The sequence below is a fragment of the Pieris napi genome, chromosome 4 (assembly GCF_905475465.1).
Source record: "Pieris napi chromosome 4, ilPieNapi1.2, whole genome shotgun sequence".
In the NCBI taxonomy this organism is placed as follows: domain Eukaryota; kingdom Metazoa; phylum Arthropoda; class Insecta; order Lepidoptera; family Pieridae; genus Pieris; species Pieris napi.
The window spans coordinates 6,429,459-6,454,803 of record NC_062237.1 but is presented as its reverse complement, the minus strand read 5'-3'; the positions used below and the strand labels follow the sequence as shown (position 1 = coordinate 6,454,803).

The window sequence follows — 25,345 nt, the reverse complement described above, 5'->3', positions numbered from 1 at the left end:
CAACATGTACAAAAGTTACTAGTTATCGTCTGGAAGACCCCATTTTCGGCTTACGTATAGACCTCGTACAAAGATTTCTAATATCTGGTGAACTGCTATTCCCTAACCGATAACGATATAAGTATTCAAAAACCGATTTGGAAGATTTTATGATTTCTTGTAAGGTGAACCAGAACCTTTAGCAATTTGAAGGACTAAAATATATAAGAGAAGTATCTCTGTGGTAGGCTGTTTTTTTGTTATAGCAACCCAAAATCCAAATGACTTTTCAAGATTCAAGTTGTTTCTGGATTCGCCAGTCATAAAATTCAATGTAATTTATTATTTTTTAACCGTGAATCATTAATCATATTGAATGTGTCTTAGTTTAACTTACAATTCTGAAAATAATGTGTTATGTTAATCATAATTGTGAATTCATTGCTTTTGAATTATATACACTACAACTATGTCTGACCGCGAATGCGTTTTGAGCCGCAGTTCATTGCCTTATGTAAAACTGGAAATGGTGTTTCTTCCGTGAGTGACCGAATTATAAAGTGACCTATGTGTAATACTAATGATTTTTTGTGAAATTCAGTGAATAGTGTGCACACATAATGTCTAACTCCACGGTGCAAGTATTAATGAAGAAGGGCAAAAGAGGGGCAGCTGCATATATCCATGCGGATTGCGCTAGCGGTTTGCCTCAACATTTAGGCCCTTTGCTGGACGTGCTTCTTAATCCCAGCAAGGCGATCGATGAATGGGAAACCATTGATTGGTGCAGGTGGCTATTAGCTGGTGGCAGGACGCCAGACGAATTTTCTGCAGTTGGTAAGTTAACAAGATACTTATTAATGACTCAAAACTTAGGTATACAAATATTCTAAGTTCATAAATATACCAATTAAAACTGCCTTATGTGATTTTAATTTGTCTGTTTCTAAAATTATTTTGATATTGACTTGCTGTGAATATTTTGTTCTACCTCAATTGATACCATATTGAAATAAATAAATATATGAATGCTATGAGTGTTATATACTTGTGCGTGTAGTTTTCACCTATATATTAATTTTAGGTACTAGTAAGTAAAGTATTATATCTTATTGATTTTACTTAATGATATTTTATTGAATGCTATATTTTCTTTATAATAATTTAAAAATAATATTATGACTGAATTTTTAATTTATCTGATTAATGGACAAAGAGTTAATTTTCTAACACAAATAACTGTCTGTATACTAAGTAATTAATTTTTGAATAATTTAGAGATAATTATAGGTTTCATGGAAGTAAAACAAATGTTAGAGTAGGATAGCTACTTTAGTTTTTCTCAAACATAAACTAGTACAATAAAGGTGGACATTATGATTTTGGTTTTTAAAATAACTTCTTATGCTTTTGCCCCACTGTGGTTCATGTATATCAATTCTTTAAATTTTCACAAAAATATATTAAATGGAACTAAAGAAAGAAACTTGTTCTAATTTTAATTCTGGCAAAACAATTTAATGAACGGAAATAATCCACCCTAGATATACTAAAAACTATTGTTTATTTATATTTTTTAACTTTGGTTAGGTGAATAATGCATAGTAAAATTAAGCATTATTAATTTTTCATAATGATTTCTTGTGACTTGCTGATCAATTCAAGAAGCATAGCAACAATGACTTACTTGACTTAGGGCCCTATGTCCCCCAGATGGGGCAGAAGGCATCCAGAATAGTAAACCAGCCATATTGGTCCTGGGCAGCTCTCTTACAGCAACAAGAACAAAACAAAAATGTTATTGTTTGCTTAGGTATCAAACCCAGGAACTCTGATATATTAGCTGTATATACTCAGCTGCATGGGTGGTTTCTCATCTCATCCCTAATTTTATTTATTTGAGAATTATAAGTAAGTGCCTTCATTGGTTACTTCTGAACTTCATGTCATCAATTTTAAAACAACCAAATATGTATCTTTAATAGGGTAGAGTTGTTGTTAAAACAGTAAAATTTTTGTAACTGTAAATAATTTTTTTAAAGCAGGACAAAGCAATTGTTGTTGTCGCAAATTGTATTTCATGGTTGGAAAATTTTGGTATTAAAGAATTAGTTTTCATAAATACTATATTATTAACATTCTGTCAGAGGTATAGGGCAGACACATTGCTGTCTGTTTTGTTTAAATATACATACTGCCAAGTAGGCTAGCTTTCTATATTGATATGTGTTAGTGCAAGTGTCAATGGGAGATAGATAGAAAAAAAAATGCTGAGTTGGGGCATAACTAGGGAATGCAGACAGAGTGTCTGTAGTATCAGTGTTGAATATATGCCACCACAGCGTTGTTAAATTTGAAAATCCCTGTAATTTTAAAGATGACTCGCAAAAGTTCAAAGGCGACAAAACTTTCCATTTGCCTAGAAAAAATATCTATTATCTAATACGAAAAACAAAAAAAATATCAAATGATTATATCGTCAGATTAAAACCCTTTTAAACACCTCCTGCTGTTAATGAGATTACCACCAATAGAAAACTAAGATAAATTGCCTTTACAATGATTGCTGAGTATTTTACGTGTTGCTGCTATAAAAACAACTCTTCAAGAGGAATAAGAAGTGACACTGAGAGGAGCTAAAAGTCCTTCGCGTGTTTCTGGGAGATAAGATAGATAAGAGTCAGTCATAAAAAAAGAGACGAATCTATATGAGTACGGGGTAGCTTTTTACACTTTGCTTATAATAGCTCACTCACGCTGGTGCCAACCAGTGTTGAGTCTGAGTGGGCATTGTCAGCAACTGACATGATGTTGCTTATCAAACAGCACTCTCGATACTCTTAGCTTCTTAAGAAGTTATTCCAAAATCACTCCTAAATATCTGGGATTCCGAGATCTCGAAAATACCGAGATCTCGCGAGATAGTTATTCTCAATCCCACGAGATCTCGAATTAACGATCTTGATTTGAGATTGCATTCCCTACGCATATCCCATAATTACTTATCAGATTTTCATTGAAAATAAATATATATCTATCTATAAATAAAATATCTTTATCTATTATGGCATGGAAATAAATATGGTATTAATCTTAAAAACTAAACGGTAGTAAGAAACTACTGGAAACTCAAATTAATGTAAACAATTAGCCCAAAGGTTTCTGTAGACAATACAGACTTCAGATATGACCTGACCTTGTAGATATGACCCTATATTTTATTTTTGTATTCCCTCAGGTTACATATAGGGTCCAAATGATATTGTGAGCAAATGATCTTTTATTTATACCTAAACTATCTTTTATACCAATCTATCAAATGTATTTACTATCAACCTAATATATCTTAGTAGAAACTCCATTGTTACAAATGTGTCAAAATCTATTTTTATAAGGACAGTATCTGATAATGGTCAAACCTCATCTGAAGCAATTTAGGTACTATAAGGTGACCTGAGCATTTTGCTTTCAGAAAAAAATTACATATGTAAGGTCAGGATTGTGACAGTCACGTAAATAGAAATGTTTTTATATCCTAATATAATTTATTTTTTGAAAAAAATCATAGATCAACAAGTAAATCTTAATATCTCAGTAAGATTTAAGACTTCTATTATTGATAACTGATGCAAGAATAAAAAAAAAATATATGTATTAACACACAAATTAATTAAGTGGTATTTGTGAATATCACAGAAACATATGCTTGCCTTCTTAAAATCAGGACATATCAGATTTATAATTCATTTGCCGTTTATGCTGAGACAATGTCACACACCAGATGTACAACCTTGTCGTCCTCTGTAACGTGAATCATTCACCAAGAAAATAAAAAAATGCATTATTTTTTATTTGAAAACTTATTATTCTTGCATTATCAGCAGAATTATATGTATCTAATGCAGATCAAGAGTGCAAATTTTAATCAACGATGTGGTCGCATCATTTCCCTCAGGTTACTTGAGAGCTAAATCATTACAGCCGTTATAATTTTCATCAAACAATATATCAGTTGTATGCACTTGATATGACCACTTATTAGGTCTTAAGAGATCGTTGCCGTGACGTGTTGCGTGTTTTTTGCCACCTGTCTCTCGCTTAGTGCTTCGCCAATGTCATCGCCCTAGGTGCGCTTGACCCAAATGTCACAGGTTGTCTTATATTGCCGGTGTGCTTGTTTTAGGTTTATATATCATCAATATATAATATAGGTAAAAATATATAATCATAGTGTTTTATTTACCCCAGCTTTGTATTCTGCTTATGAAAATATTAGACTGTGATTATTTAGTATTTATTACCTTGTTTACTATAAGGTTCACATAATTCGGCATGGAAACTAGAAAGCTTGTATAGCTGTTACATTATCTCGTGTAAACTTGTAATTAATATTTACTAAGAATAGTAGATAAATATGCGTTTGTCGTTAAAAATTTACGCACGTTATTTATTACCGGAAAGTACCTATATAGGATCTTACTTCTTAGACATAATATTAATGTGCACATTTCCATGGTTAATCTGTTCGATTAAAACGTGACGGTCCACTGGCTCGAACTGAGCCGAGAAATCCATACAATACACAAAGATATAAGAAAGGCCCTACTCAATACTTAACTAAAATTTTAATAAATTTTAGTTAAGTATTGAGTATTTGCTTAAAATTGGTTATTATAACCAATTTTAAGCAAAAAAGTGATTTTTATAATGCACGATTATAACTTCCTAAGGAAACAAAACAAAATAACAAACAACAACAAAATAAGACCTTCTAAACTAAAACTTTTAAAAAATCGTAGATTTATAGATAAATACAATTTTTAATGGACTTCTATATAGAAGATATCTGTGTCCTCAGCATTTTGGTAACCGGCTGGGATCGGTCTGAAAGCCGGGCGTACGTTGACTTGCGCAGTTTTCCATCGTGCGTTGACCCTCACCAGCTGATGGCCACGTGCCTCCCTCCCCTGTGCGATGCAACCCGTTCCAAGAATACACATTATTTTCCCCGCTTCTCTATAATTGACTGTTTCTTAATCGTAAATAATTAATTCAACGCGTACTGCTTTTGTAAATAATTTTTACTGCATCGCAAGAAAGTACGATGCATTATTACGTTTTATTTCACGGGTTAACTGACTCAAGTTGAAATAATTACAGTGAGCTGTGTACGTAATGGCATAGACCTGGTGATTATTAGAATGTAGACTAAAGACAGATCAAGGCGTGTACTATATAAAAACAAAGAAACCTTAGTTTTCAATCTTATAACTAGTATATTGTTATCTTGTTCTTATTAATAAGTGGTATTTTGTATATACCGAATTAAACTATATTCTGGTAAATACACTAAACCCTACTCTATCTTCATTACTGCTACATAAGACCTACTGCTATTGAAGGCTTTATGCCACATTATATCGTATTTATACTTTTAGGATCATTGATTTCACTGCTAGCAATTATTATTACGTGAGTCATGCTAACGTTGTCTACCCTACTTGGTTTTCCCCATTGTTAATTTCTTCTTCACCAACCCGTTTGAAATAGACAAATCATTGCGCACATACTTTTAAGAATGACATTGCTAATCACGATGTTAAGTGTCTAGTTAAAATGGTTGAAATTTCCAACGTAATGTATATTCTGAATATTTATACCAATAATAGACAATAGTATAGTAAACTCTTTGCGAAAAACCTTTTTCAATAAGCTCTAAATAGTTCAAATCGAATCAGATAGATTGGCAATGTGCCTGATGTATCCTCGAAACACAATAAGGCAGATAGCGATAGTTTAAAGCCGGGGATAGAGGTGTCACTGCGCACGGGGCATTGCACGAGCGATGTTTGCGACGACTGCGCACGCTACCTATAATTAATTGCGCTCAACTTACTCATTAATAACTCCACCGTTTACTGTTGCATAATAGAATATAAGTTTGAACATCGTGAAATTCGATATTCGAATTTGAAGATTCGAATATTGGTTTTTGAAGCTAACTCGAAAATTCTTATTTGTGGTATCAAGCACGTACTTTTGTAGATATCTATAGATTACTAGCTGATCCGGCAAGCGTCGTTTTGCCATGTACCTATATCATTTATAATAAAAAATAGGGGTTGATCGGAGGGGGGTGAAAATTAGGGGTTGTATGTATTTTTTAATGCTGTATCTTAAAAAAAATATCTAAAAATTAAAAAATAATAATTTAGGGGTGGACTACCCTTAACATTTAGGGGGATGAAAAATAGATGTTGTCCGATTCTCAGACATACCCAATATGTACATAAAATTTCATGAGAATCGGTCAAGCCGTTTCGGAGGAGTTTAACTACAAACACCGCGACACGAGAATTTTATATATTAGATTTATTAATATATTATTTATGCCAAGTAAAGATACGGCCCTAAATCATATCTTGGCATGCGCTGCATTAGAATAATCGTCTTTTTAATTATTTTATACGAACAAAGTATAAAGCTGTGAGAACCATAGAAACAAATGTAATTTTAACTAGGTAATCATAATAAACTAGTGTTACAGATTTTAATACCTTCACGATTTCATTTTTTTTAATTTGCCAATACATTGCTGACTAAAGAATAAAATTTTCGTAAGTTATAATCCAAACCTATAGTCACCTCGTGATTTTACCTTATAATAAATCGCAACCGAGTTGAAGGATGTCATAAACAACTATAACTGTTATCAATGAAACAACGTATTTTAATTTATGTATAAGGTCAATATTATAAAGTTTATGTATATTACAGTGCGTAGTTACGACAAGCATGACAAATGCGGACTGGTGTGGATTCCCCGTGTGGTGGCGTACCGGTGCCGAACGTGCGGTATCTCGCCGTGCATGTCCATTTGCCGAGAGTGCTTCCATCGCGGTGATCACTCTACCCACGACTTCAACATGTTCCTTTCCCAGGCTGGTGGCGCTTGCGACTGCGGAGACAATTCTGTTATGAAGGAGGATGGGTCAGTATCTATATAGTTCGTCTATTTCTACGTCTATGTCACTGATCATTTAAAGGCAAATAGGCAATCTTTCTGTACATTTGTGTCTTTCAATTCGAACCAATTACAGTCAAAACCGTTTACCGACATCGTTTAGAACAGGGTCTCCAAACTACGGCCAGAGGGCCACATCTGGCCCACGGACAGATTTTGTCTGGCCCGCGGAGAGCTGGCATACCTACTTGAAAACTCCTTTTAGAGAACATATTTTTTATAGAAAAAACTTTTTAACCGGATTAAAGTTATGTATTTTTATAAATTTACAACTATTTGACATAATTTTAAATTTATCCGACGTTTCGCGTGCTTTACAGCGTACAGCATGTATGTACATGTATAGTTGTAAATTTATAAAAATACATAACTTTAATCCGGTTAAAAAGTTTATTCTTTCTAATTTTATGTTGAATAATTATTAATATGACATCTACATTGATATGGTCATTGGCTAACTACTCATAACATTGTTGTAGGCTTATTGTTATGATAAAAACATAACTTATAACAAGCATAATGACATATGTTTTGGCCCTCGCAACTTACTGGACTAATCAGTATGGCCCTAAGGCTGGAAAGTTTGGAGACCCCTTAAGAACAACAACGGTTATATTGACCAAAATCAAAGGTCCCGGCTGAATTCTATTGTATTAGGTTCTTAATAACAACGTCATCGGCTATTACGACTATCGGTTTTTACGAACAATTATGAGTTCTTCGATGTTCCTTCGATGTCGTTATAACAGATTTTGACTGTATTGTTTTCTCAGAAAATGAACCACGTATTTACTTATACCAGTGTTTACTCGGATATATTATACAGAAGGGAATAACAAAGGAAATAACACCTAATGTAATTATACATTGTAACAGAATACTCAATACTAGTTGAGTCATACATAAAGCTCTCGGATTTTCTGAGCTCTTAAATCGGCTGTTTACATGTACTCCGTAATATTTATACATCTCCACTGATATACCTTAAGGTATATAATAGTTTATGTACTGTGTTGTAGATAAGATGACTATTCATTAAAAGCACTACTAATTGTGTTTGTAGTGGATATAGTTTAACCCTCGGTGGATGTTTCACTGAATGTTGCGTGGGTAGATCAAGCCCTGAGGTAATCGTGGCCTACGCGAGTCCGTCTAGGGACATCGTGGTCACTGCAAAAATAACTTGTACCATAATATTACGTCACGCAAATGATGTCATAAGCTTATATTAGCAAGTATTTTTACTAAACTAGCGGACTGGACAGATGTTGTAATACACGTTTTAAATACAATAAAAATTTCGATTAAAAAAATCTACTTATTGTAACAAATTATCTTATTGCAAAACGATTGTCTAATCCACTTGAGAACAAACAAAAAATAAATCCTGGATTAAATATATTTACCATTTCATAAGAATTTATAAATAATTGTAATTTTTGTTTTAATTTTTTGTTTTTTGTGTTAATGTATTTTTGAAATAATATCTATATATAAGTATATATATATAGATATTATTTCAAAAATACAATTATTTATAAATTAAAGTCTAATACTAGAATTTAAAGTCTCGTCAAGATCTTTCTAAATACATACACTACACTCATACATATATGCAGTTTATCTTGTTATTAAAAGGTTATTACTATAATTAAATATAAAATTTAATAGTTACTTATCTGCAGCAGGTTATAGATGGCAATGAGCTTGATCTATGTGAAACTGCGAACCTCAACATCTCTCGCGTATCTAATGATCTTTTAATACCTCCATGATATGAGATGTTATTATTATCCTATATTATTTACATCCAGATCTATACCGACGTATTTTTAGGTTTAGTAAAAGATATGGCATAGAAATACGAAAGCAATAATGTAAATAATCTTCGATATATTGATTGTTACCGTTTTTTTAATAGCATATTAATGGATAACGTATTAACAATAATCCAGAAGCTTCCATCGTATCCGGCCGAAAATTTTATCAGTTTCTTTGATCATGTTTATTTCATAGACAAGTAGGTGATCAGCCTTCTGTCTGACACATGTCAAATTTTTGGATTTGAGACACGGCTTGCTCAAGATGATTTCCTATGCACTTGAGCGATTCCTTAGTGCGCATCTAGACAGAAAGTCTATTGATGCTCAGCTAGAACATACGACCTCAGGTATGAGAGTCGCACGGCGTAGCTACTAGGCCAACACTGCTTGGATATCGTTTTAATTCAAAGAAAATAGGATTTAGAAAGGAGTTTTGCTTTTGTCAAATAATTTTCTGTTCGTCATAAGTCTTTGGTAGTAAAATTTTCTTACAACGTGTGTGTAGTGTCACGTTTCCCGCAGGCCCCTGATATGCTTTGGCATGTCCTAATTACTAGTTATAACCGTTACAACGTGCGGTGTCACCGGCGGTCACACAATGTGTAACCGTTATGCTTGCCTTAACCTCGGCCTTCGCCCTCTACCCATAAAACAAGCGTCATAACATCTGGCAAATACGAGAACGATTATGTTCTATAATCGTATGTAGGACTATAACTATTGCACTGATTTTGATTTCGTTTAAACATTTGTACTTATACGTGCTTAAACTGAAAGGCCTTTTTAAAAAAGAAAACATAATTTAAGAATTAATTCTAACAATGTTCACCGCTGACTAACTTGCGATCATCTTCCTATATTCTAAACTGTGTAATTATAAAGGTGGGAACTGACCAACGTTACGAGGTGTAATGTAACATGTAATGTAATGTTACACAGCGAGCATTCGTGCAGTCAGTACGTCGTGTTACGTCGTGTTTCCCCGTAACAGCCCGTTCCCACTAGTCGAAAGTCGCATAAGACTAAAAGTCGAATGCTCTGGTCACCATACACTTTATATGGAGCTGTTCACATTAGATGAGACGCGACTTTTAGTCGAATACGACTCAAAAAACCATCCGACGGGCCAGCGCCCGTTTTAAGACTAAAAGTCGCGTCGAATCGTGCTCGCATAGGTGCCTGCTTGTTGCTGTTCACACTAGTCGTACGTCTTTACGACTCGAGCGCGTTGTTACCTCTCTCCCCGCCCCGCTTCCTAGACACACATTCCTACACATTGCTTGCTCACTCTATTCGTGTTTTTTTGTTTGTTGTGTGAAAATGGAGAAAGAAATAAAAGCCGAAGAACTTATTCCATTAGTTGAGTCGATCTTTCTGTTAGGATTGGGTACATCCAGTATTTTCTTGGAATTGACATTTTTTTCAACCTTTTTAATTTTCTTCGTAAGTAGTAGAGCACAACATCGCGAATTCGCTACGTACTGAATGGCGCGAAACTACGATCTATACGACTCGCGACGCAGTGTGAACAGGGACATCAGACTTTCGACTTTTAGTCTTATGCGACTTTCGACTAGTGGGAACGGGCTGTAAAGGTGGGTACTGACCAACGTTACGAGGTGTAATGTAACATGTAATGTAATGTTACACAGCGAGCATTCGTTCAGTCAGTACGTCGTGTTACGGGAAAACCAGCGAGCAACGAGCCGCTCGTTGCTCGCTTTGAGTGCTCCACCCGGGTGTCGGTTTTTTGGCGAATCCTTTGACTGTTACGCGGTTCAGTAATTACGCGTCGCACGTCGCGAGTGATCATGATTATGATTTTCTATAAATTGTGTCTTTTTTAAGTACTTTTGGTCCAATTAAATTCAACAGTTCTTCAAAATCGAGACCTGCGTACAAAGTTTTTATACTGTCCAGTAATCATTTGGTTTTTAATATTGCAATCAATAACAAACCACCTCATACGCCTGTGTTTTTAAATAAGTTTTATGTCCAGTAACATTTTTTCTTCTTCTTAATTTGGATGAAACAATAATTAAATAGAATGAAAGATATCAACATTATCACTATCACATCTCGTGAACACTGGCGGCGAAAGTGGAGCTCAGAGTTTTGACGAGCATGTTACGCCGATTTTAGAACACAGCGTAACATGCTCGATGCGTAACACGCTCGATGCGAATGCTACATTACACCTCGTAACTTTGGTCAGTTCCCACCTTAACACGACGTACTGACTGCACGAATGCTCGCTGTGTAACATTACATGTTACATTACACCTCGTAACGTTGGTCAGTTAGGTGTTGAATAGTTCCCCGCTATTTCATTTTGATACAAACACTAAAATTGTATTAAGGTGGGAACTGACCAACGTTACGAGGTGTAATGTAACATGTAATGTAATGTCACACAGCGAGCATTCGTGCAGTCAGTACGTCGTGTTACGGGGAAAAACAACGTAACACGACGTACTGACTGCACGAATGCTCGCTGTACAACATTACATTACATGTTACATTACACCTCGTAACATTGGTCAGTTCCCACCTTTACGTTTAACATATAGTTCAGACGTTACCGCGGTAATTTTCTATCAAAAATGTGCATTTATTATAAAATAATAAAATTTATAAACTGAATTCAGAATCTGCGTCAGATAGTGCAGTTAGGTACAAACTCCTTGAATTAAGCGAATACAACTTTTTGTTCATTTAATACTTAATGGTCTGACCTTTACAATTGGCGCGGTACAAATAATTAGAATTTATGTTTTCATTTTAAATTGCAGGGGTAGATTAAATATTTATCAACTAGAATGTTTTATTTTCAGACGTACAAAAGTCACTTTAATAACCGCGACATAATTTACACAGCTGTAGATCGGGGCTTTTATATCATTAATGTCATGTCTTAACAGCTGATGTAAACGCGACCTACACTAATGTAGATTACGCTGACATTTAGTTAGCCCACTGTATGCGGCGGGTACACGAATTCTAAAATGAATTCAGGATTGTCATTATCTTTATATATATAATTCTTCTGTGAGTGTGTATGTCACTGAACTTCTCTCAAACGACTGGACCGATTTTGATGAAATTTTTTGTGTGTGTTCAAGGGGATCTGGGAATGGTTTAGATTCACAAATCAGCCCGGCAGGTGGCGCTGCAGTCGGTACTTTCATACTTTAATATCCTAATAGCTTGAAATATCATGCAGGAAAACGTCTGTGGGGTCCACTAGTAATTATATAAAACTAGCTGACCCGGCAAACGTTTGTTTTGCCATATTATTTCTAGGAAACATTTTTTAGTTCAATAAAAATAACTATCTACAATAATAAAAAATAGGGGTTGATCGTAGAGGGTAGATGAAAATTAAGGGTTATATGTATTTTTGGATGCTCTATCATAAAAAAATAAAAACACAATATTTTGTCTTAAAAGTAATTATTTTTTGGAGTGAACACCCTTTAACATTTAGGGGTTTGAAAGATAGATAGTAGTCGATTCTCAGACTTACTGAATATGTATAAAAAAAATCATAAGAATCGGTCGAGCCGTTTCAGAGGAGTATGGGAACGAACATTGTGACACGAGCTTTTGTATATTGCTTATTGAGCCCTTATACGTGTTTAGATAAATATGTTTATCAAAAGTAGGCAAACGAAAAGTTTTCGTTTTAAATTAACAATCCAAAATAAAAAAAATCCCTGTCTAAATATGTTGCGCCTGCTATTTCCTTTAAGTATAATATATGTCATGTCTAAAATCTATTTGGAAAACTGACAATATTCTCGGGATTCTTATAATTGTTAATATTTTGTAAATCTATATTAAACAATTGTAGTTATTTGTCTTATTATAGTATGTAAAAGTCATGAGTTGTCTAAAATTTCAGGTTCTGCAGCAATCACGGTAATAAATGTCCTCGACCGGGTTCTGCGCCGGCGGAATTACTTTGCGTCGCCGAAGCCATGATGCCGCGTCTCATACTGCGTCTTCTACAACACTTCAGGGAGAACAGTGATGGCGGCAGTTCAGACAACTATCGTGTTGCGGTACAAGAGTGCGAGGGCTATGTACAGATGTTGATGGAGTTCAATAATATGGGCGATCTCATGCGTTCCGCTATGACGAAGGCGCTCATCAACCCACAGGTATTCCTCCCTATTTGTCTTAACAAAATTACAAGTGTTACACTAAGATCAGATATTAGACTAGTCGTCCGCCTTATTAACTGTGACCTGATACAGATAAAAACATAGAAAATATCTTTGCATATCAATCAATAGACATGGACTTTCTTTCTATGTGCGCATTTAACATTTTCTCGAACGGTGAAGGAAAACATCGTGAGGAAACCGACACGTCTTTGACCCAAAAACTCGACGGCGTGTGTCAGGCACTGGAGGCTGATCACCTACTTGCCTATTAGATTTAAAAAAAATATATCATGAAACTGATTCAGAAATCTGAGGCCAAGACCTGAAGAGGTTGTAGCGCCACTGTTTTTTATTTTTATTTATGTATATCAATCAACCAATTTTTATTAATGATATTGATATATTAAATATTTTATTGATTAGTCGTGTGGAGATTATAGATCATTAAAGGCTTGTGTTTGACATTTGACCGGGTGCTTACGGGGAATTAATTCTTGAAGGGATTCATTATTGTTATGGGTCAGTGGCAAATACGTAGGCTGTTTTCGTATAATTTTTAATCTTGTTTTAATATATTTCTAGATGTATCGCAACCTGGTGGAAGGTCCTTTTCCTGAGACAGAGTATGGACGCTACATGGCAGACTCAAACCGCATGTACGAACGGGCCTTAGAGAGCTTCCCTGCCCCAGATCCGCCTGACGAGTATGTATAAATTTTATTTACTAAATTTAAAATCAAATACATAACGTAAAAGAATAATAAAACGTCCGTGAAATTGAATAGAAACACTTATACGGGTTGCAGACCAAGAGCTAAGCTAAGTTAGTTTAGCTTACGCAGTTTTCCATACTTGTGTGCAGACCGCAAACTATGCGAACTAAGCAATGTGAGCTAACTAAAATATGCGAAGCTAAGTTAGTTGTGTATGCCGATGCGCAGCTACACGAGCTAAGCTAAGCCCCTCCCGCTACCCGCACACCATTTGCACATCCTTCGCCACACTGACTGAGCTTTGGCTTAGCTGTTGGTGTGCACGCTATTTATTTCTAGCTTAGCTTAGCCTAGCTTGCTTGTAAATTCTTTCTAATAATACTTAAAAGTCAATTTGAATTTTAATACCATATCATAAAGTTCAAGTGTTAGTGGTTCCGGGATGGTAAATTTTTATTTTTTGACATTATGTATTTGTTGTTACTTTCTTTTTTATATCTAAGCTAGACCGGTGTCCCGAATAGCAGAATAAGTATTTAAAAAAAATAAAGAATCGACTGTTAGGCGGTACGATGTTCGCCAGGCCAGCTAGTTTTCAATATATTAGTGATTATCCAGGAGTGAAATTAAACTAAAGAAATATAATTACAGATTTCGACATTTACCGGCACTAGCGCCGCGTCTTCAGCACAAAACGTTACTAGAAGAATTTATATTTTGGACATTTAAGTACGAGTTCCCACAGAACGTAGTCTGTCTGCTGCTTAACATGCTGCCCGACCAGGATTATAAGGTACATGCAATATAATATTATAGCTATATGATCTTTCATAGAATGTGTGTGAAATATTAACATAGGAAAATAATGATGAAGGATTGACATAACTCGGCGTGTGTATTCGCAGGAAAACTTGACGCGTACGTTCGTGCTGCATTACGCCCGCATTCCACTAGTGCTGGAGGGTGCTGCGGATCCCGATACGCTATCCAACCGCGTGGTCCATATGTCCGTGCAGTTGTTCTCCAACGAGGCGCTGGCGCTCCACTGTGTGCACCAGCTGCACCTGCTGCACGTGATGGTGCTGTCGCTACGTCTGATGATGGGTCGGATCCTGGTGCGCAACTCGCTGCACGAGCCGGCCGCTAACCGCCACCGGGTCATCGACTGCACCGAGCGGCTCATGAAAGAGCACTGCTACTGGCCGCTGGTGTCAGACTTCAACAACGTGCTGTCGCACCGATCCGTGGCTCTGCTGTTCCTGCAGGACGACGCGCTGGTCGACATGTGGTTCGACTTTCTCGCCACGCTGCAGGGCATGAACGTGAACGTGCGCGAAACCATGGGCCACATTGAGTTCGAACCGTCCTCCTACTACGCGGCCTTCTCGTGCGAACTAGAGGCCGCCGCCTACCCCATGTGGAGCGTGGTGTCGCACCTGCACGCGCCCGAGCACGCCCCGCTAGCCGCGCGCATAGTCCGGGCAGCCCTCACGCACCTGGGCTCCTGGCTGACGGCCGTGGGTGTTTCGGCGTCAAGGCCACCTGCGCCCAGAGCTCATGCCCTACACGCCTCCTTCCACTTCCCGCTGCATCGCTACCTCGCCGCTTTCCTCTGCGCCGCCGTCCGCGAGATGCGAGTGCGCGCCGCCGATCTACTGCCGCCAGCCGACCAGCTCGCCCTGCTAGCTCACCACCCACTTAGAGTGCAGGTTAGTGCTCTTAAGCTTTACGATTCTTACCCTTTTATGGACAAATGCGTCCCGCTAGGCATAGGTCACATATTCTATTTCGTATCGTAAGTCACACTCTTGTCTTGAGCGCTGTTAAATAAAAAAATGGTTCGAAAACCCTAGAAATTAGATTTAAAATTGTTAGACATTTTAGAATACGTATTTGTACAAGTTTTTCAATACCGTCGATAAAATACGGTTTAATCACCCTAATAATAATCATCAAGCGACGCGCTCGGTCGATGAATAGAAATATAATTTACTTTTGACATAGCTTAATATAATCTCTCTTTTGTGAGAGATGATTATAAGTACTATTTAAACACGAATTTCTATACATTTACAAGAAAAAATTTCAAACTTCGGTGACACTCCGCTTTTGTACGGAATTAAATGTATCTTACAACAAATTATATTTACATTAGTTCTGATGAAATAAAATAACCAAAATAAGACTAATAACTTACAAATGTTTATTAAATCGAACTTAATTTACATTGAGTATATTATATGCTACGATTAGACTAGTAAGCCGCGGCTGGCATGAAGTCGGGTGACTCTCCGTCGTCGTCTGGTGGCAGCTCGGCCTTGACGTGCCGAGAGTAGTCGTACGTGAACAGTTTGGGTGCGATGAACCCGCCCGAGCCGCGGGTGCCACGGTGGATCATTCCAGCTCCGCTTATTAATGACGCACCTGCCCCAAAAATCACGACAATTACTCGACCATTTATAAAATTAGTCATTAAATAATTGAGACGAAAATACCTTTCAAGGGCTGCACTGGCTGTATGTCTATGAATGGAACCGTACTTTGAGCTGCGTCTGCGTCGAAATCACTGTTCGTGAATTCAATGTATTGGTCATGTTTAGAGTCCACGGGCAATGGACTGTTGCTGTAGATTGGGATATCTGGGTTTACCAGGCGCAATTGGGATCTGGAAGTAAACAACAATTGTTTTACAATTAACAATAGTTGCGTTGAATACTTTTTGTAAACCATAAGGACAAATGCGATAATCGTGGATACTTGCCTTGGATGTTCAGTTCCGTCGGTGTTATCGTTGCTGATCCACTGACTCCGTTCGGGTGCCAGTCGGCCCGTTGTGTAATTAAATGGCGTCGAACGAATCTCAAAGTGCAAGTGAGCTCCAATCATACGGAATCTGAAAATTAAAGATGTATCGAAAAATTACTTTTTTTTGGCTGCTTTGCTGGTCTGTAACAATGAAAACTATTTTACCTGACACCAGTCATAATGTGCCCGTACGGTGAATCCAGTTCGTCCAGATCGACTGCGCGCCGTTCATAGCTGAGTGTGTGGTAGTCGACATTCTCCCTGACGTCAGGATCATCGACATCGAACTTATTGAACGGCACCCAGCCACCGGGCGTAACCGACCCACGCTCTCCCAGTCGGCCCTCGCTAACCTGCAGGTGGAAGACCCGCCCGTGCTTTACCAACCGAAGGCCCGTTACCACTCTGTAAATTAAACTCGCTATAGTATCTGTTTTTCTCGGAAATAACGTAACAGGACACCCGCGCACCAATGCTATTATCCACAAAGATTTCCCAGAACGAAGTAATGTTAATCTCTAGAAGAAAGCGTGTTAAAGCAACCCAATATTGAGAAGTAACGAGTAAAGCGTTAACTCTACGACCCATCCGAATTGTAGCAACTGACTTGTTTAAATCGATGTTAGATGTCGCTTCACGCATACTGAACGTGCGTTCAGCAATTGACACCACGTCTTCGCAAAGGCAGAAACAGTAGGAGCAGTGGAAGGGTACTCTCCACCACGAGTCAACCTTTGAAATAAAACAAATATTATTTGTATCTCTTCGATTCTAACAGTGTATGACATAACGACTATGGAAGTTCTTGGGTGTGTGCGAGTGTCCCAATGTAAATGGGACTAACTTATTATTTTTGACGTCGGAGGTGGCATCCCACAGACTGAAGTGGCGGTCTGACTTTGGACCCGGCTCGTCGCAGAGGCACATGCAGTAAGAACAGTGCCAAAAAAGCCAGCGCCACCACGAATCCACCTGAGAACACTCCAGTTAGCTCTTATACGTAATGACGCGATACAATTGATATAAGTTACTAGCTGACCCGGCAAACGTTGTTCTTCCATGTATATTATTTCTAGGAAACATTTTTTTAGTTGAATAAAAATAACTATTAATTATAATAAAAAATAGGAGTTAATCGTAGAAGGGTAAAAATTAAGGGTTGTATGTATTTTTAATGCCACATAAGATAAAAAAAATAAATAAAAAAATTTTTTTGGGGTTCAAAAAAGATTCTAAGACTTACTGAATATGCATAAAAAATTTCATAAGAATCGGTCGAGCCGTTTTGGAGGAGTGTAAACATTGTGACACGAGAATTTTATATATTAGATAACGGAAGTAAAACTATATTTGTGTTTACTCTGATATTGTGGGTTTCCTAATCGGATACCATAATATATAAACCACAATTATGATAAAGCTTTAATTAGTATACTATACATTTCGTACCTTTGTGGTTCCTCTCTTACAATATCCCATTCGGCCCAGTTTGCGTTCGTTTTCAAATTCAATCCATTCATAACGTCTTGTGCTTGTTGCAGACTGAAACGAAATTGTCTTATTTGTATGTATTTTAAGCAAGTAAACATCGCATAGTATATATGTTACGTAATGATGTATCGTAAAGCGTATAAGTGAAACATACCGCCGGACAGACCCACATATCGGAGTCGACGTATTGGCAGTTTATTATGCGTCCCTTGCAGGTGGGCTGACTAGCACAATACATGTCCTTGAAACAGCCGTAGTTTTTAGACAGTGTGTAATAGGCACAGTTTTCTTTGCACGTCATATCCGGGTTCATGTCTACCTCGTTTTCTATGTACCCTTGTAATAGTCGCGTAACTTCCTCGTATGTTTCTCCTGGAATAAAACAATTTTATTGTACAGCAAATTCGTGTATAATCTACCTAAAGAGTTTTCTTGTCTTGTTTGTTGCGATAAAAGTTTTAGGGGTGTGTGTACCTTTGACGTGTTGTGGTGGGTCGCAACGGTAAAGATCTCGCTGTGCCATAGCGAGCGCAGCTTTTGCTGCAGTTGCCGTGCGGGCTGTCCTCTCCGTGTACCTTTGTCTTGTTAAGCTCGCTTCTTGTGTAAAGTTTCCTGAAATTACATTTCCGATTCTTTGATATTCATCCATACAATTTGTATGACAATACTTGTCGATTAAAAAGAGTGGCGGAAAGTTTCTTGCCAGTTCTTCTTACCCGCTCTACGCCCTTGACTTGCGAACTGGTAGTCAATGTAAATTTACAATTAATTTAACTTCTTTCTGACAATTCATAAGTGTACTTGTTTACCTACATGAAGAAAGATATTTTGAGTTTGAGTATGGAATACTAACTTTTCTTTCTTAATTTGCTATGCGATTCACAACTACCTTGTTGAAGTAATAAATAATGAGGAACGGTTTGGTTTTCCTTTTAAATTAAGCAGATGCTCAAATCTATACAATATAATTAGCTCCCATAACACGTTTGTCATAAAGACATTGCTCGCGGTGATTAAATGAAATAACAATGAGCCATCTTTCTTAAGTTCAATCGACCGAATAAAGTGAGTTTTATTAATAAAATACCAAATTAAAATAATCGCTGTGCCTTTTTAAAACTCATTCCAAGTTTATTTGGATATGACTAACAAATGTCGTGTTATTATCACAAAAGAACTGTGTCATTGAACTTAATTTTCTCATACGATCATGCCTACTTAACTGTACTTCATGTATTAAGGTTTTTATAAAATTGTATTATCATACTGTGATAACGTGAGGTTTTCTCAAAACGTATTATAAAAATATTATTTATTTTAGTTAGGTCCTACCTTCTAACCAACTTTCGTTTCGTTAAAGTGGTTTAAGTGTAATTTTTTTTTTATTTTTAAGTACTATTTAGTAGTAGTTCATATATCATGAAATATTTCGATCATTTAAACAACAAAAGAAATGCGTAAATAAAGATGTTTGTTTAAAATGAGATCAGATGTCGCTTCCGCGAATTAAATTGCACGTACGAGTTGCACAACCTTGACAACGCAACGACCCGACGTTAAATACCTAGCCCAGTCGACTTCACGCCATTTATAAACGCTAATGTGATCACAGTTCTAAATAAAAAATGTTTATTATAAATAAATGAATGCCTTAAGCTACTTTGTACAATTTGTTGAATCACGAGTAGGTAGGATTGTTCGAGTAGTTTGTTACTCCTAGCCTTTTATTGGAAAGAAATGAAATACCTTTGCCATAAATCCTTAGAAGCATCCAAGAAAACTGCATCATAGCGTAACCTTTGATCTCAGTAAGCGCTATAGTGTTGTACATGTCATAAATTAACTGGTGTGGGGAAAGCTGGAGTTCGCAGACCTCGGGGTGTCTTTCCTGAAAAGAAATATAGATTTATAAATTTATAAATTTAAGCTTAACAATATGGAAAATCGTACGTTTAAAGTTTAAACTCATAATAATAAAACCTAATCAAACAAAGAAAATAAACGTTATTTTATAACGACCATAATTATAATGTTCCTAACAAATCTGTTATTAAGAATACTTTAAAAATCAGTGTTAATTTACAATTAGGGAATTAGTTTAGTTTCCAGAAGCAATTATGCCAATGAATTAGGGATATTAAACTTATGTTATTAATAATATGATTGTTTTAACTAAGTCGTAAATATGTTTTGGCCTCGTATTAAATCGGCCAATATCGGATGACATCAAAACAAGTACTCGTTACTTGGTAACGTAACACTTATCAAGTGTTGTATTAATTCGTTTGCCATTTGTCAACGGATGTTAGTGTAGCAAAATTGTCGAATATGCAATGAGACACTTTTGATAATAAAAACGGGTTATTTTTTTCTTGAGTATTAACACATTACAAGAAAATATTATTTCATATTTCTTGGGAATGATGTGTACTTACGTTCTGATCAAACTATCTCTAATAATGCAACAACGGTTACAAATTAAATACATAATTAGTTATTATTCTCGAGGATATAGTAATTAAATACTATTAAAGATATTGTGTAGTAAGCTATGTAATCAGTAATCACATTACATTATGTGTAAGTCACGTAGGTATAGAAGGTTTCTTTGTTTATGTATGGTGATCTCGTCACGAAGCCTTTATATGTTTTATAAATCATTTTACGTATAAAAAACAAAGAATTTACAAAGATCAAAATTGATCTATAAATTGTTGTTTCAATAATATATGCTGCAAAGCTAATTATTAGTACATGCGTCAATTTTGTTTATCAAGTCGCCTTGACAATTTCGCTACCAACTGATTGACATCATTACAGTCTTTATTACCCAATACCGGAGTCTATATAACAATGCTCAACACTAGGTCACTGACATTGTAAACTTTCTGCGAATTAGGATTTTGTTTTTGTTAACTCGTCACTAATTAATGCTAATTATCGTCACATTATAATGACACAAAATAAAAATCGTTATAGTTGAGGTATATCGGCGGAGATTTAACTACATTTTGTATACTTGTGCTGATTTGATGTACCTGCAATACAGAGCGGAACATGTCCCCATGTTCTAGCAAATCGTGCAACTTGCGTACGGCCTGCGACACTGAGGCACTAGGATCCATTAGAACGCTCTCTGCTAGATCCAGCCACTCACGGCTCGGTGCAGCCACCATCCCGGGCTTTACTTGCCGATGGACAAAGTCCAAGAAACTCTTGTAAAACCCATCGATGATCTGCAGCCTCTCTACGGTCTTGATCCACAACCATGAGTCGAGTGGCGGGCGTGGAGTCCGAGGCACGGATGCGATATCCTCATCGAAGCTCACGAAAGCCTTTGTTAGTTCAATATCCCCAGCCACGCCGCCCTGCGTCCACTCAGGGTCCGTGACGTTCTTCCATAATTGCGACTCGAGAATTAAAAACTTATATCGTATGGAATCAACAGCTGTGGGATCACCTGCACTGGCGAAAGCCAGCAGCGCGAACAATGCCGCGCACTTCATTGTGATACGAACGTGTTATGGCCGCGGTTTGAGACGCACTGACGGGCGGTCGAGTGGGGACAGCCGGTTACGAGTGGGGTTTTGCGTTAGTGATGTACCAATACTTATTATCGATGCAATGATCATACCTTAATTAAATTTTAAAATCATTACTGTTACATTATTAATGCAAAAGTATTTAATATAACTTTTACTGGAAACAAAACTAGTACTTGTTTAATCATTGTTGTGTGTGTTTTTGTTAACAAATGTTTCGTTTAAATATAACATTGACAGGATTCTGCTATTGGCAAAAAAAACGTGTGTGTACTTCTGTACACGCGTTAGAAGTTATACTTCTTGGGCGTAATAAGATAAAAATATTTTCAAAAATTTTATTCTACGTTTGTAGAAAAACCGACACTAACAATAGAAAAATCTAAAATTTTGACTATAGCTAACGTCAGGATGTCAGTTTTTTTGTGACGGTGTGCGCGCGCATCGTAAAAATTTACCCTCATCGTTTTTCCCTAACGCGCCAAAAGAAGTATAACTTCAAAAATCCTTAATTAAATTAAGACCCCATCTTAATGGAGACAAGACGTAATCGATATCGATATATCAGTCCTCTACCACAGCACGACCCGTGTATAATAATATGGTTAGCGCGCACATTGCAAGTTGCGACATCTGGCACCTTTATTTTTATTGAAATAAGTGTGTTATTGCAACAACCGAACCTAACTCGAATATTGTGGATTATTGTTTGTTCGTAGACGGCTGACGCCCGCAGGATGAAAAGCGTACAAACTGCAAAGATTTATTCGTTGCTTTTGTTCGATTATAGTGGAATGGATTGGCACGTACTAAACTTGTTCATCAATTAGTTGTTTTTTATGATAAATTTCAGCGCGCTAAACTATTTATGTAAATATCTATTTTACAGCACCCATATCGAATTTTTATCTGGAAATTATGTATAGTATGTATATTGTATTTTATGTTCATTCGGGTCACGAAAAGTGCATCATTGATTGATTTAAATTAAAGTTTCCTCTCCCACATCGCGTCGAACGTAGCACCCCTCGCTTACTTTATAAATTTCATACCGCCTCGTAAAAATTTTAATGATTTTATATATTTTTATTGGAGACAATCTGTAATGGTTATCAGTCGTATTATAGAGTATAAGGATAATTCATTCAAAATTATGAATGTTTGTTCTGATAACAACGGTTAATAATTTTGATTTATTTATGTTAACCCGTATGTACAAGTTTATGTGTTTAATATAAACTACAGTTGGCTGGGATTGCTAATAATATCGGTCGGAAACAATTTCACGTCCACGGTGTTGATTACATCAATTTAAAGTAAATATAGATTTTAAGTCTTCATATCATATCAATGTTTTTGTTATCACATTGAACCTCTTGATTTACTGCATCTGGAGGTCTTAGATACGATTCCTGGATGATCGGGCACGTAACATTTTACGATGACGTTAGCCATTGACTTGCCTATAAAATGCTGATATACGATTTTTTTTAACTAAAGATATATCTTAAATCGTAATCGATTAAGTGTAATTTAATTTTTTAATTATTATAATAATCGCAATTATTACAATTAATTAGCATCGTTTTTTAATAGTTTTCTATATAGCTTATAAAGAAAACGATGCCACTTATTCATGTTAATTATCACTTATACAAACTTGCTGAATGCAGATACACTGTTAAACGGAAATATCAACGGAATAAATACGTAGTAAATGAATGTACGCTGTGTTGACCTTCTGAGAATCATGCCCTATCGCTACGTTATACCTATTTGATTTGCGATTCATTGTATCTATTAAAATGTCTTATTTGCCCGACTTTTATTACTTAATTTAGGTTAAGATTCAGAGTTGAGGCTTAGGATGATGATCAAAAACGAGACTTGAATGTAACTCTCGTATCTTAAAAAAACGTGTTGGATTTTGACATACGCAAGATATAGTTCTGATTTTGTGTTAGCTCTAAGCATGACTTTCATCATAATCGTATTTGACTTTTCACGCACAAGATAATATATCTTATACGAAACCTATGACAATCAGATAATAAAGGCGTAACTATGTTCGCAATTCTTATTAACTATGACAGAAAGTTAATATATATTGTTTTTGTTCACGATTTTTTGATAAGCAAATATGTAATAAGTTCAGAAGCGGAAAGGCTTGTATAAGGAAATAACAGTTGTTGTGTTATGTATAAAGTGGGTTACCTATTGTGATACTGTGTAAACGAATATTATAATTCCTATGAACTACTCGTATATAATTGTACGCGATTTTATTTACTTATAACTCAATTTACTTTTGTGTCCTGTTGTCGAGCAAACACACACTTTGATCGGAAGTATATTATTCCAGTGACTCATAATAACGGTTGAACGTCGCGACCAACCAATGATCCCCATTTGTCTAACAAAGGTCATATTATACCAATTTAAATTTCTCTCATCTTTACGAGTCATTAAAATCGGAACAAAGAATATAAAATAGCTTTTAGAATTCACTTTTAAAGTACCTACCCAGTTTTATTAGAAATATTTGTGATAAGCTTGAAGAAGAGCTATCCAACTGTTCTAATAATTTTGTGAAATGATGCAAGTTCAAAGGTATTTTTTGAACATTAATCTATTAAAAATGTTGATGAATGATGTCCCCCGCATTATAAACTAATTGAGTCATTGAGTTTATTAACCTTTTTTGTTATGTTATTATCGAAGTTTTATCTTTAAAAACGTTAGTTAACATATAATAATATGAATATTTTTTGAGTAAAAATTAGAGTTGATTTATTATGATCATGAAGTTTACGTATGTATGTACATAATTTCCAAGAACGGAAATGCAATTGATCTACCACAATTGGCGGAGTGCGATGAATGGCTGTTTTGGAATGTGATGTTTATTGGAAAAGTAGTCGACACATTTCATATACTTTTTAAACTGTGTTAAAATGGCCTTACGTATGACGTCATCAATTTAACTTGAATGAACTGTAACGGTCCGGTGGCCTCCAAAGAGGTTACCTTCATATATAGAATATAATATACGAATGTGTTTAGACCAGGCACGATTTCACAAACGGTACAGACCTGTAAGTCGCTCACAATGAGGTCAAGCAAACTATGGCCGAGTAGGTGGGCATGTGGTGGTACGACCAATGCATGCACCCGCTCTAGCAGGCCGGGTAAGGCGCCACGGTCGTGTGCCACACACCAGCTCGCGAACTCCTCCAAAGTGCGTCGCTCTAACTCGCGTTGCAGTCGAACGTATTCACGCATCTGTCGATCGGCCGAGTCCACGCGGCTCAGCAGATCCGACATCTCGTTCAGTTTTAGTTCCAAGCGGGGGCCACGTCCTATATTCTTCTCCAGCAGCATCGCCACCACGCGGCTTTTCTCAACATCCACCTCCAACTTTTGAATCGCTCGCGTTATGTATGACAAACGTGAAAAAAGTTGCCTTTCTCTTTTATGAATGAACGGTAGCTCTACACCTTGGGAAGCATTAAAAGGTTTGCCAATAATATCCCACGAGTTTAACACTTCCTCGCCGATGTGTTTACTGAGAAGAAGCACGTCGACCGCTTCGTCTACGAAAGCGTGCGTGGTCGCGAGTGCGACGAGCGCCAACACAGCGCACACATGAGCGGTCATGATGACAGCCGGGCTGCCACTGGCGCCGAGCTCGACGCCTCTACATGGGGTGAACATCTTACAACTTTCGACTTTGCATTGCCGCCCGCGCGTTAAAAATTTATTTACCAAAATATTGTAACCAACATTTAAGCTTAAACAA

At 36.5% G+C, this 25,345-nt stretch overlaps 2 protein-coding genes across 4 annotated transcripts in view; one reads left to right on the top strand and one right to left on the bottom strand.

Moving 5' to 3' along the window:
- The first annotated feature begins 245 nt into the window (after positions 1–245).
- Positions 246–25,345, top strand: part of LOC125048533 (E3 ubiquitin-protein ligase Ubr3) — a 43,640-nt gene continuing 18,540 nt past the window's right edge. The window contains exons 1-6 of the mRNA XM_047647216.1: positions 246–816; positions 6,757–6,970; positions 12,731–12,989; positions 13,578–13,699; positions 14,360–14,501; positions 14,614–15,417. Of these exons, the coding sequence (XP_047503172.1) occupies positions 600–816; positions 6,757–6,970; positions 12,731–12,989; positions 13,578–13,699; positions 14,360–14,501; positions 14,614–15,417 (1,758 nt within the window). The 5' untranslated portion in view covers positions 246–599. The remainder of the gene's footprint in view (positions 817–6,756; positions 6,971–12,730; positions 12,990–13,577; positions 13,700–14,359; positions 14,502–14,613; positions 15,418–25,345) is intronic.
- LOC125048534 lies at positions 15,889–25,236 on the bottom strand. Of its 3 annotated transcripts, none has more exons than XM_047647217.1 (10): positions 24,640–25,236; positions 19,751–19,892; positions 18,479–18,616; positions 18,159–18,376; positions 17,963–18,055; positions 17,358–17,485; positions 16,679–16,918; positions 16,470–16,601; positions 16,204–16,373; positions 15,889–16,132 (listed from the first exon to the last, which is right to left on the bottom strand). In XM_047647217.1, the coding sequence occupies exons 1-10, from the start codon at positions 25,201–25,203 to the stop codon at positions 15,963–15,965; spliced, it is 1,995 nt and encodes a 664-aa protein (XP_047503173.1). In that variant the 5' UTR covers positions 25,204–25,236; the 3' UTR covers positions 15,889–15,962. The 3 variants fall into 3 exon arrangements, with proteins under 3 accessions (XP_047503173.1, XP_047503174.1, XP_047503175.1); XM_047647218.1 differs by lacking the exon at positions 17,358–17,485 and adding an exon at positions 17,121–17,245; XM_047647219.1 differs by lacking the exon at positions 24,640–25,236 and adding an exon at positions 21,043–21,560.

Coding starts and splice junctions, on each gene's coding strand:
- LOC125048534 (XM_047647217.1), bottom strand. CDS start 25,203: ATGACCGCTCATGTGTGCGCTGTGTTGGCGCTCGTCGCACTCGCGACC. Junction 18,056..18,158: donor ATATGTGGGTCTGTCCGGCG/GTATGTTTCACT, acceptor ATTTCGTTTCAG/TCTGCAACAAGCACAAGACG. Junction 17,486..17,962: donor GTAAGAGAGGAACCACAAAG/GTACGAAATGTA, acceptor GAGTGTTCTCAG/GTGGATTCGTGGTGGCGCTG.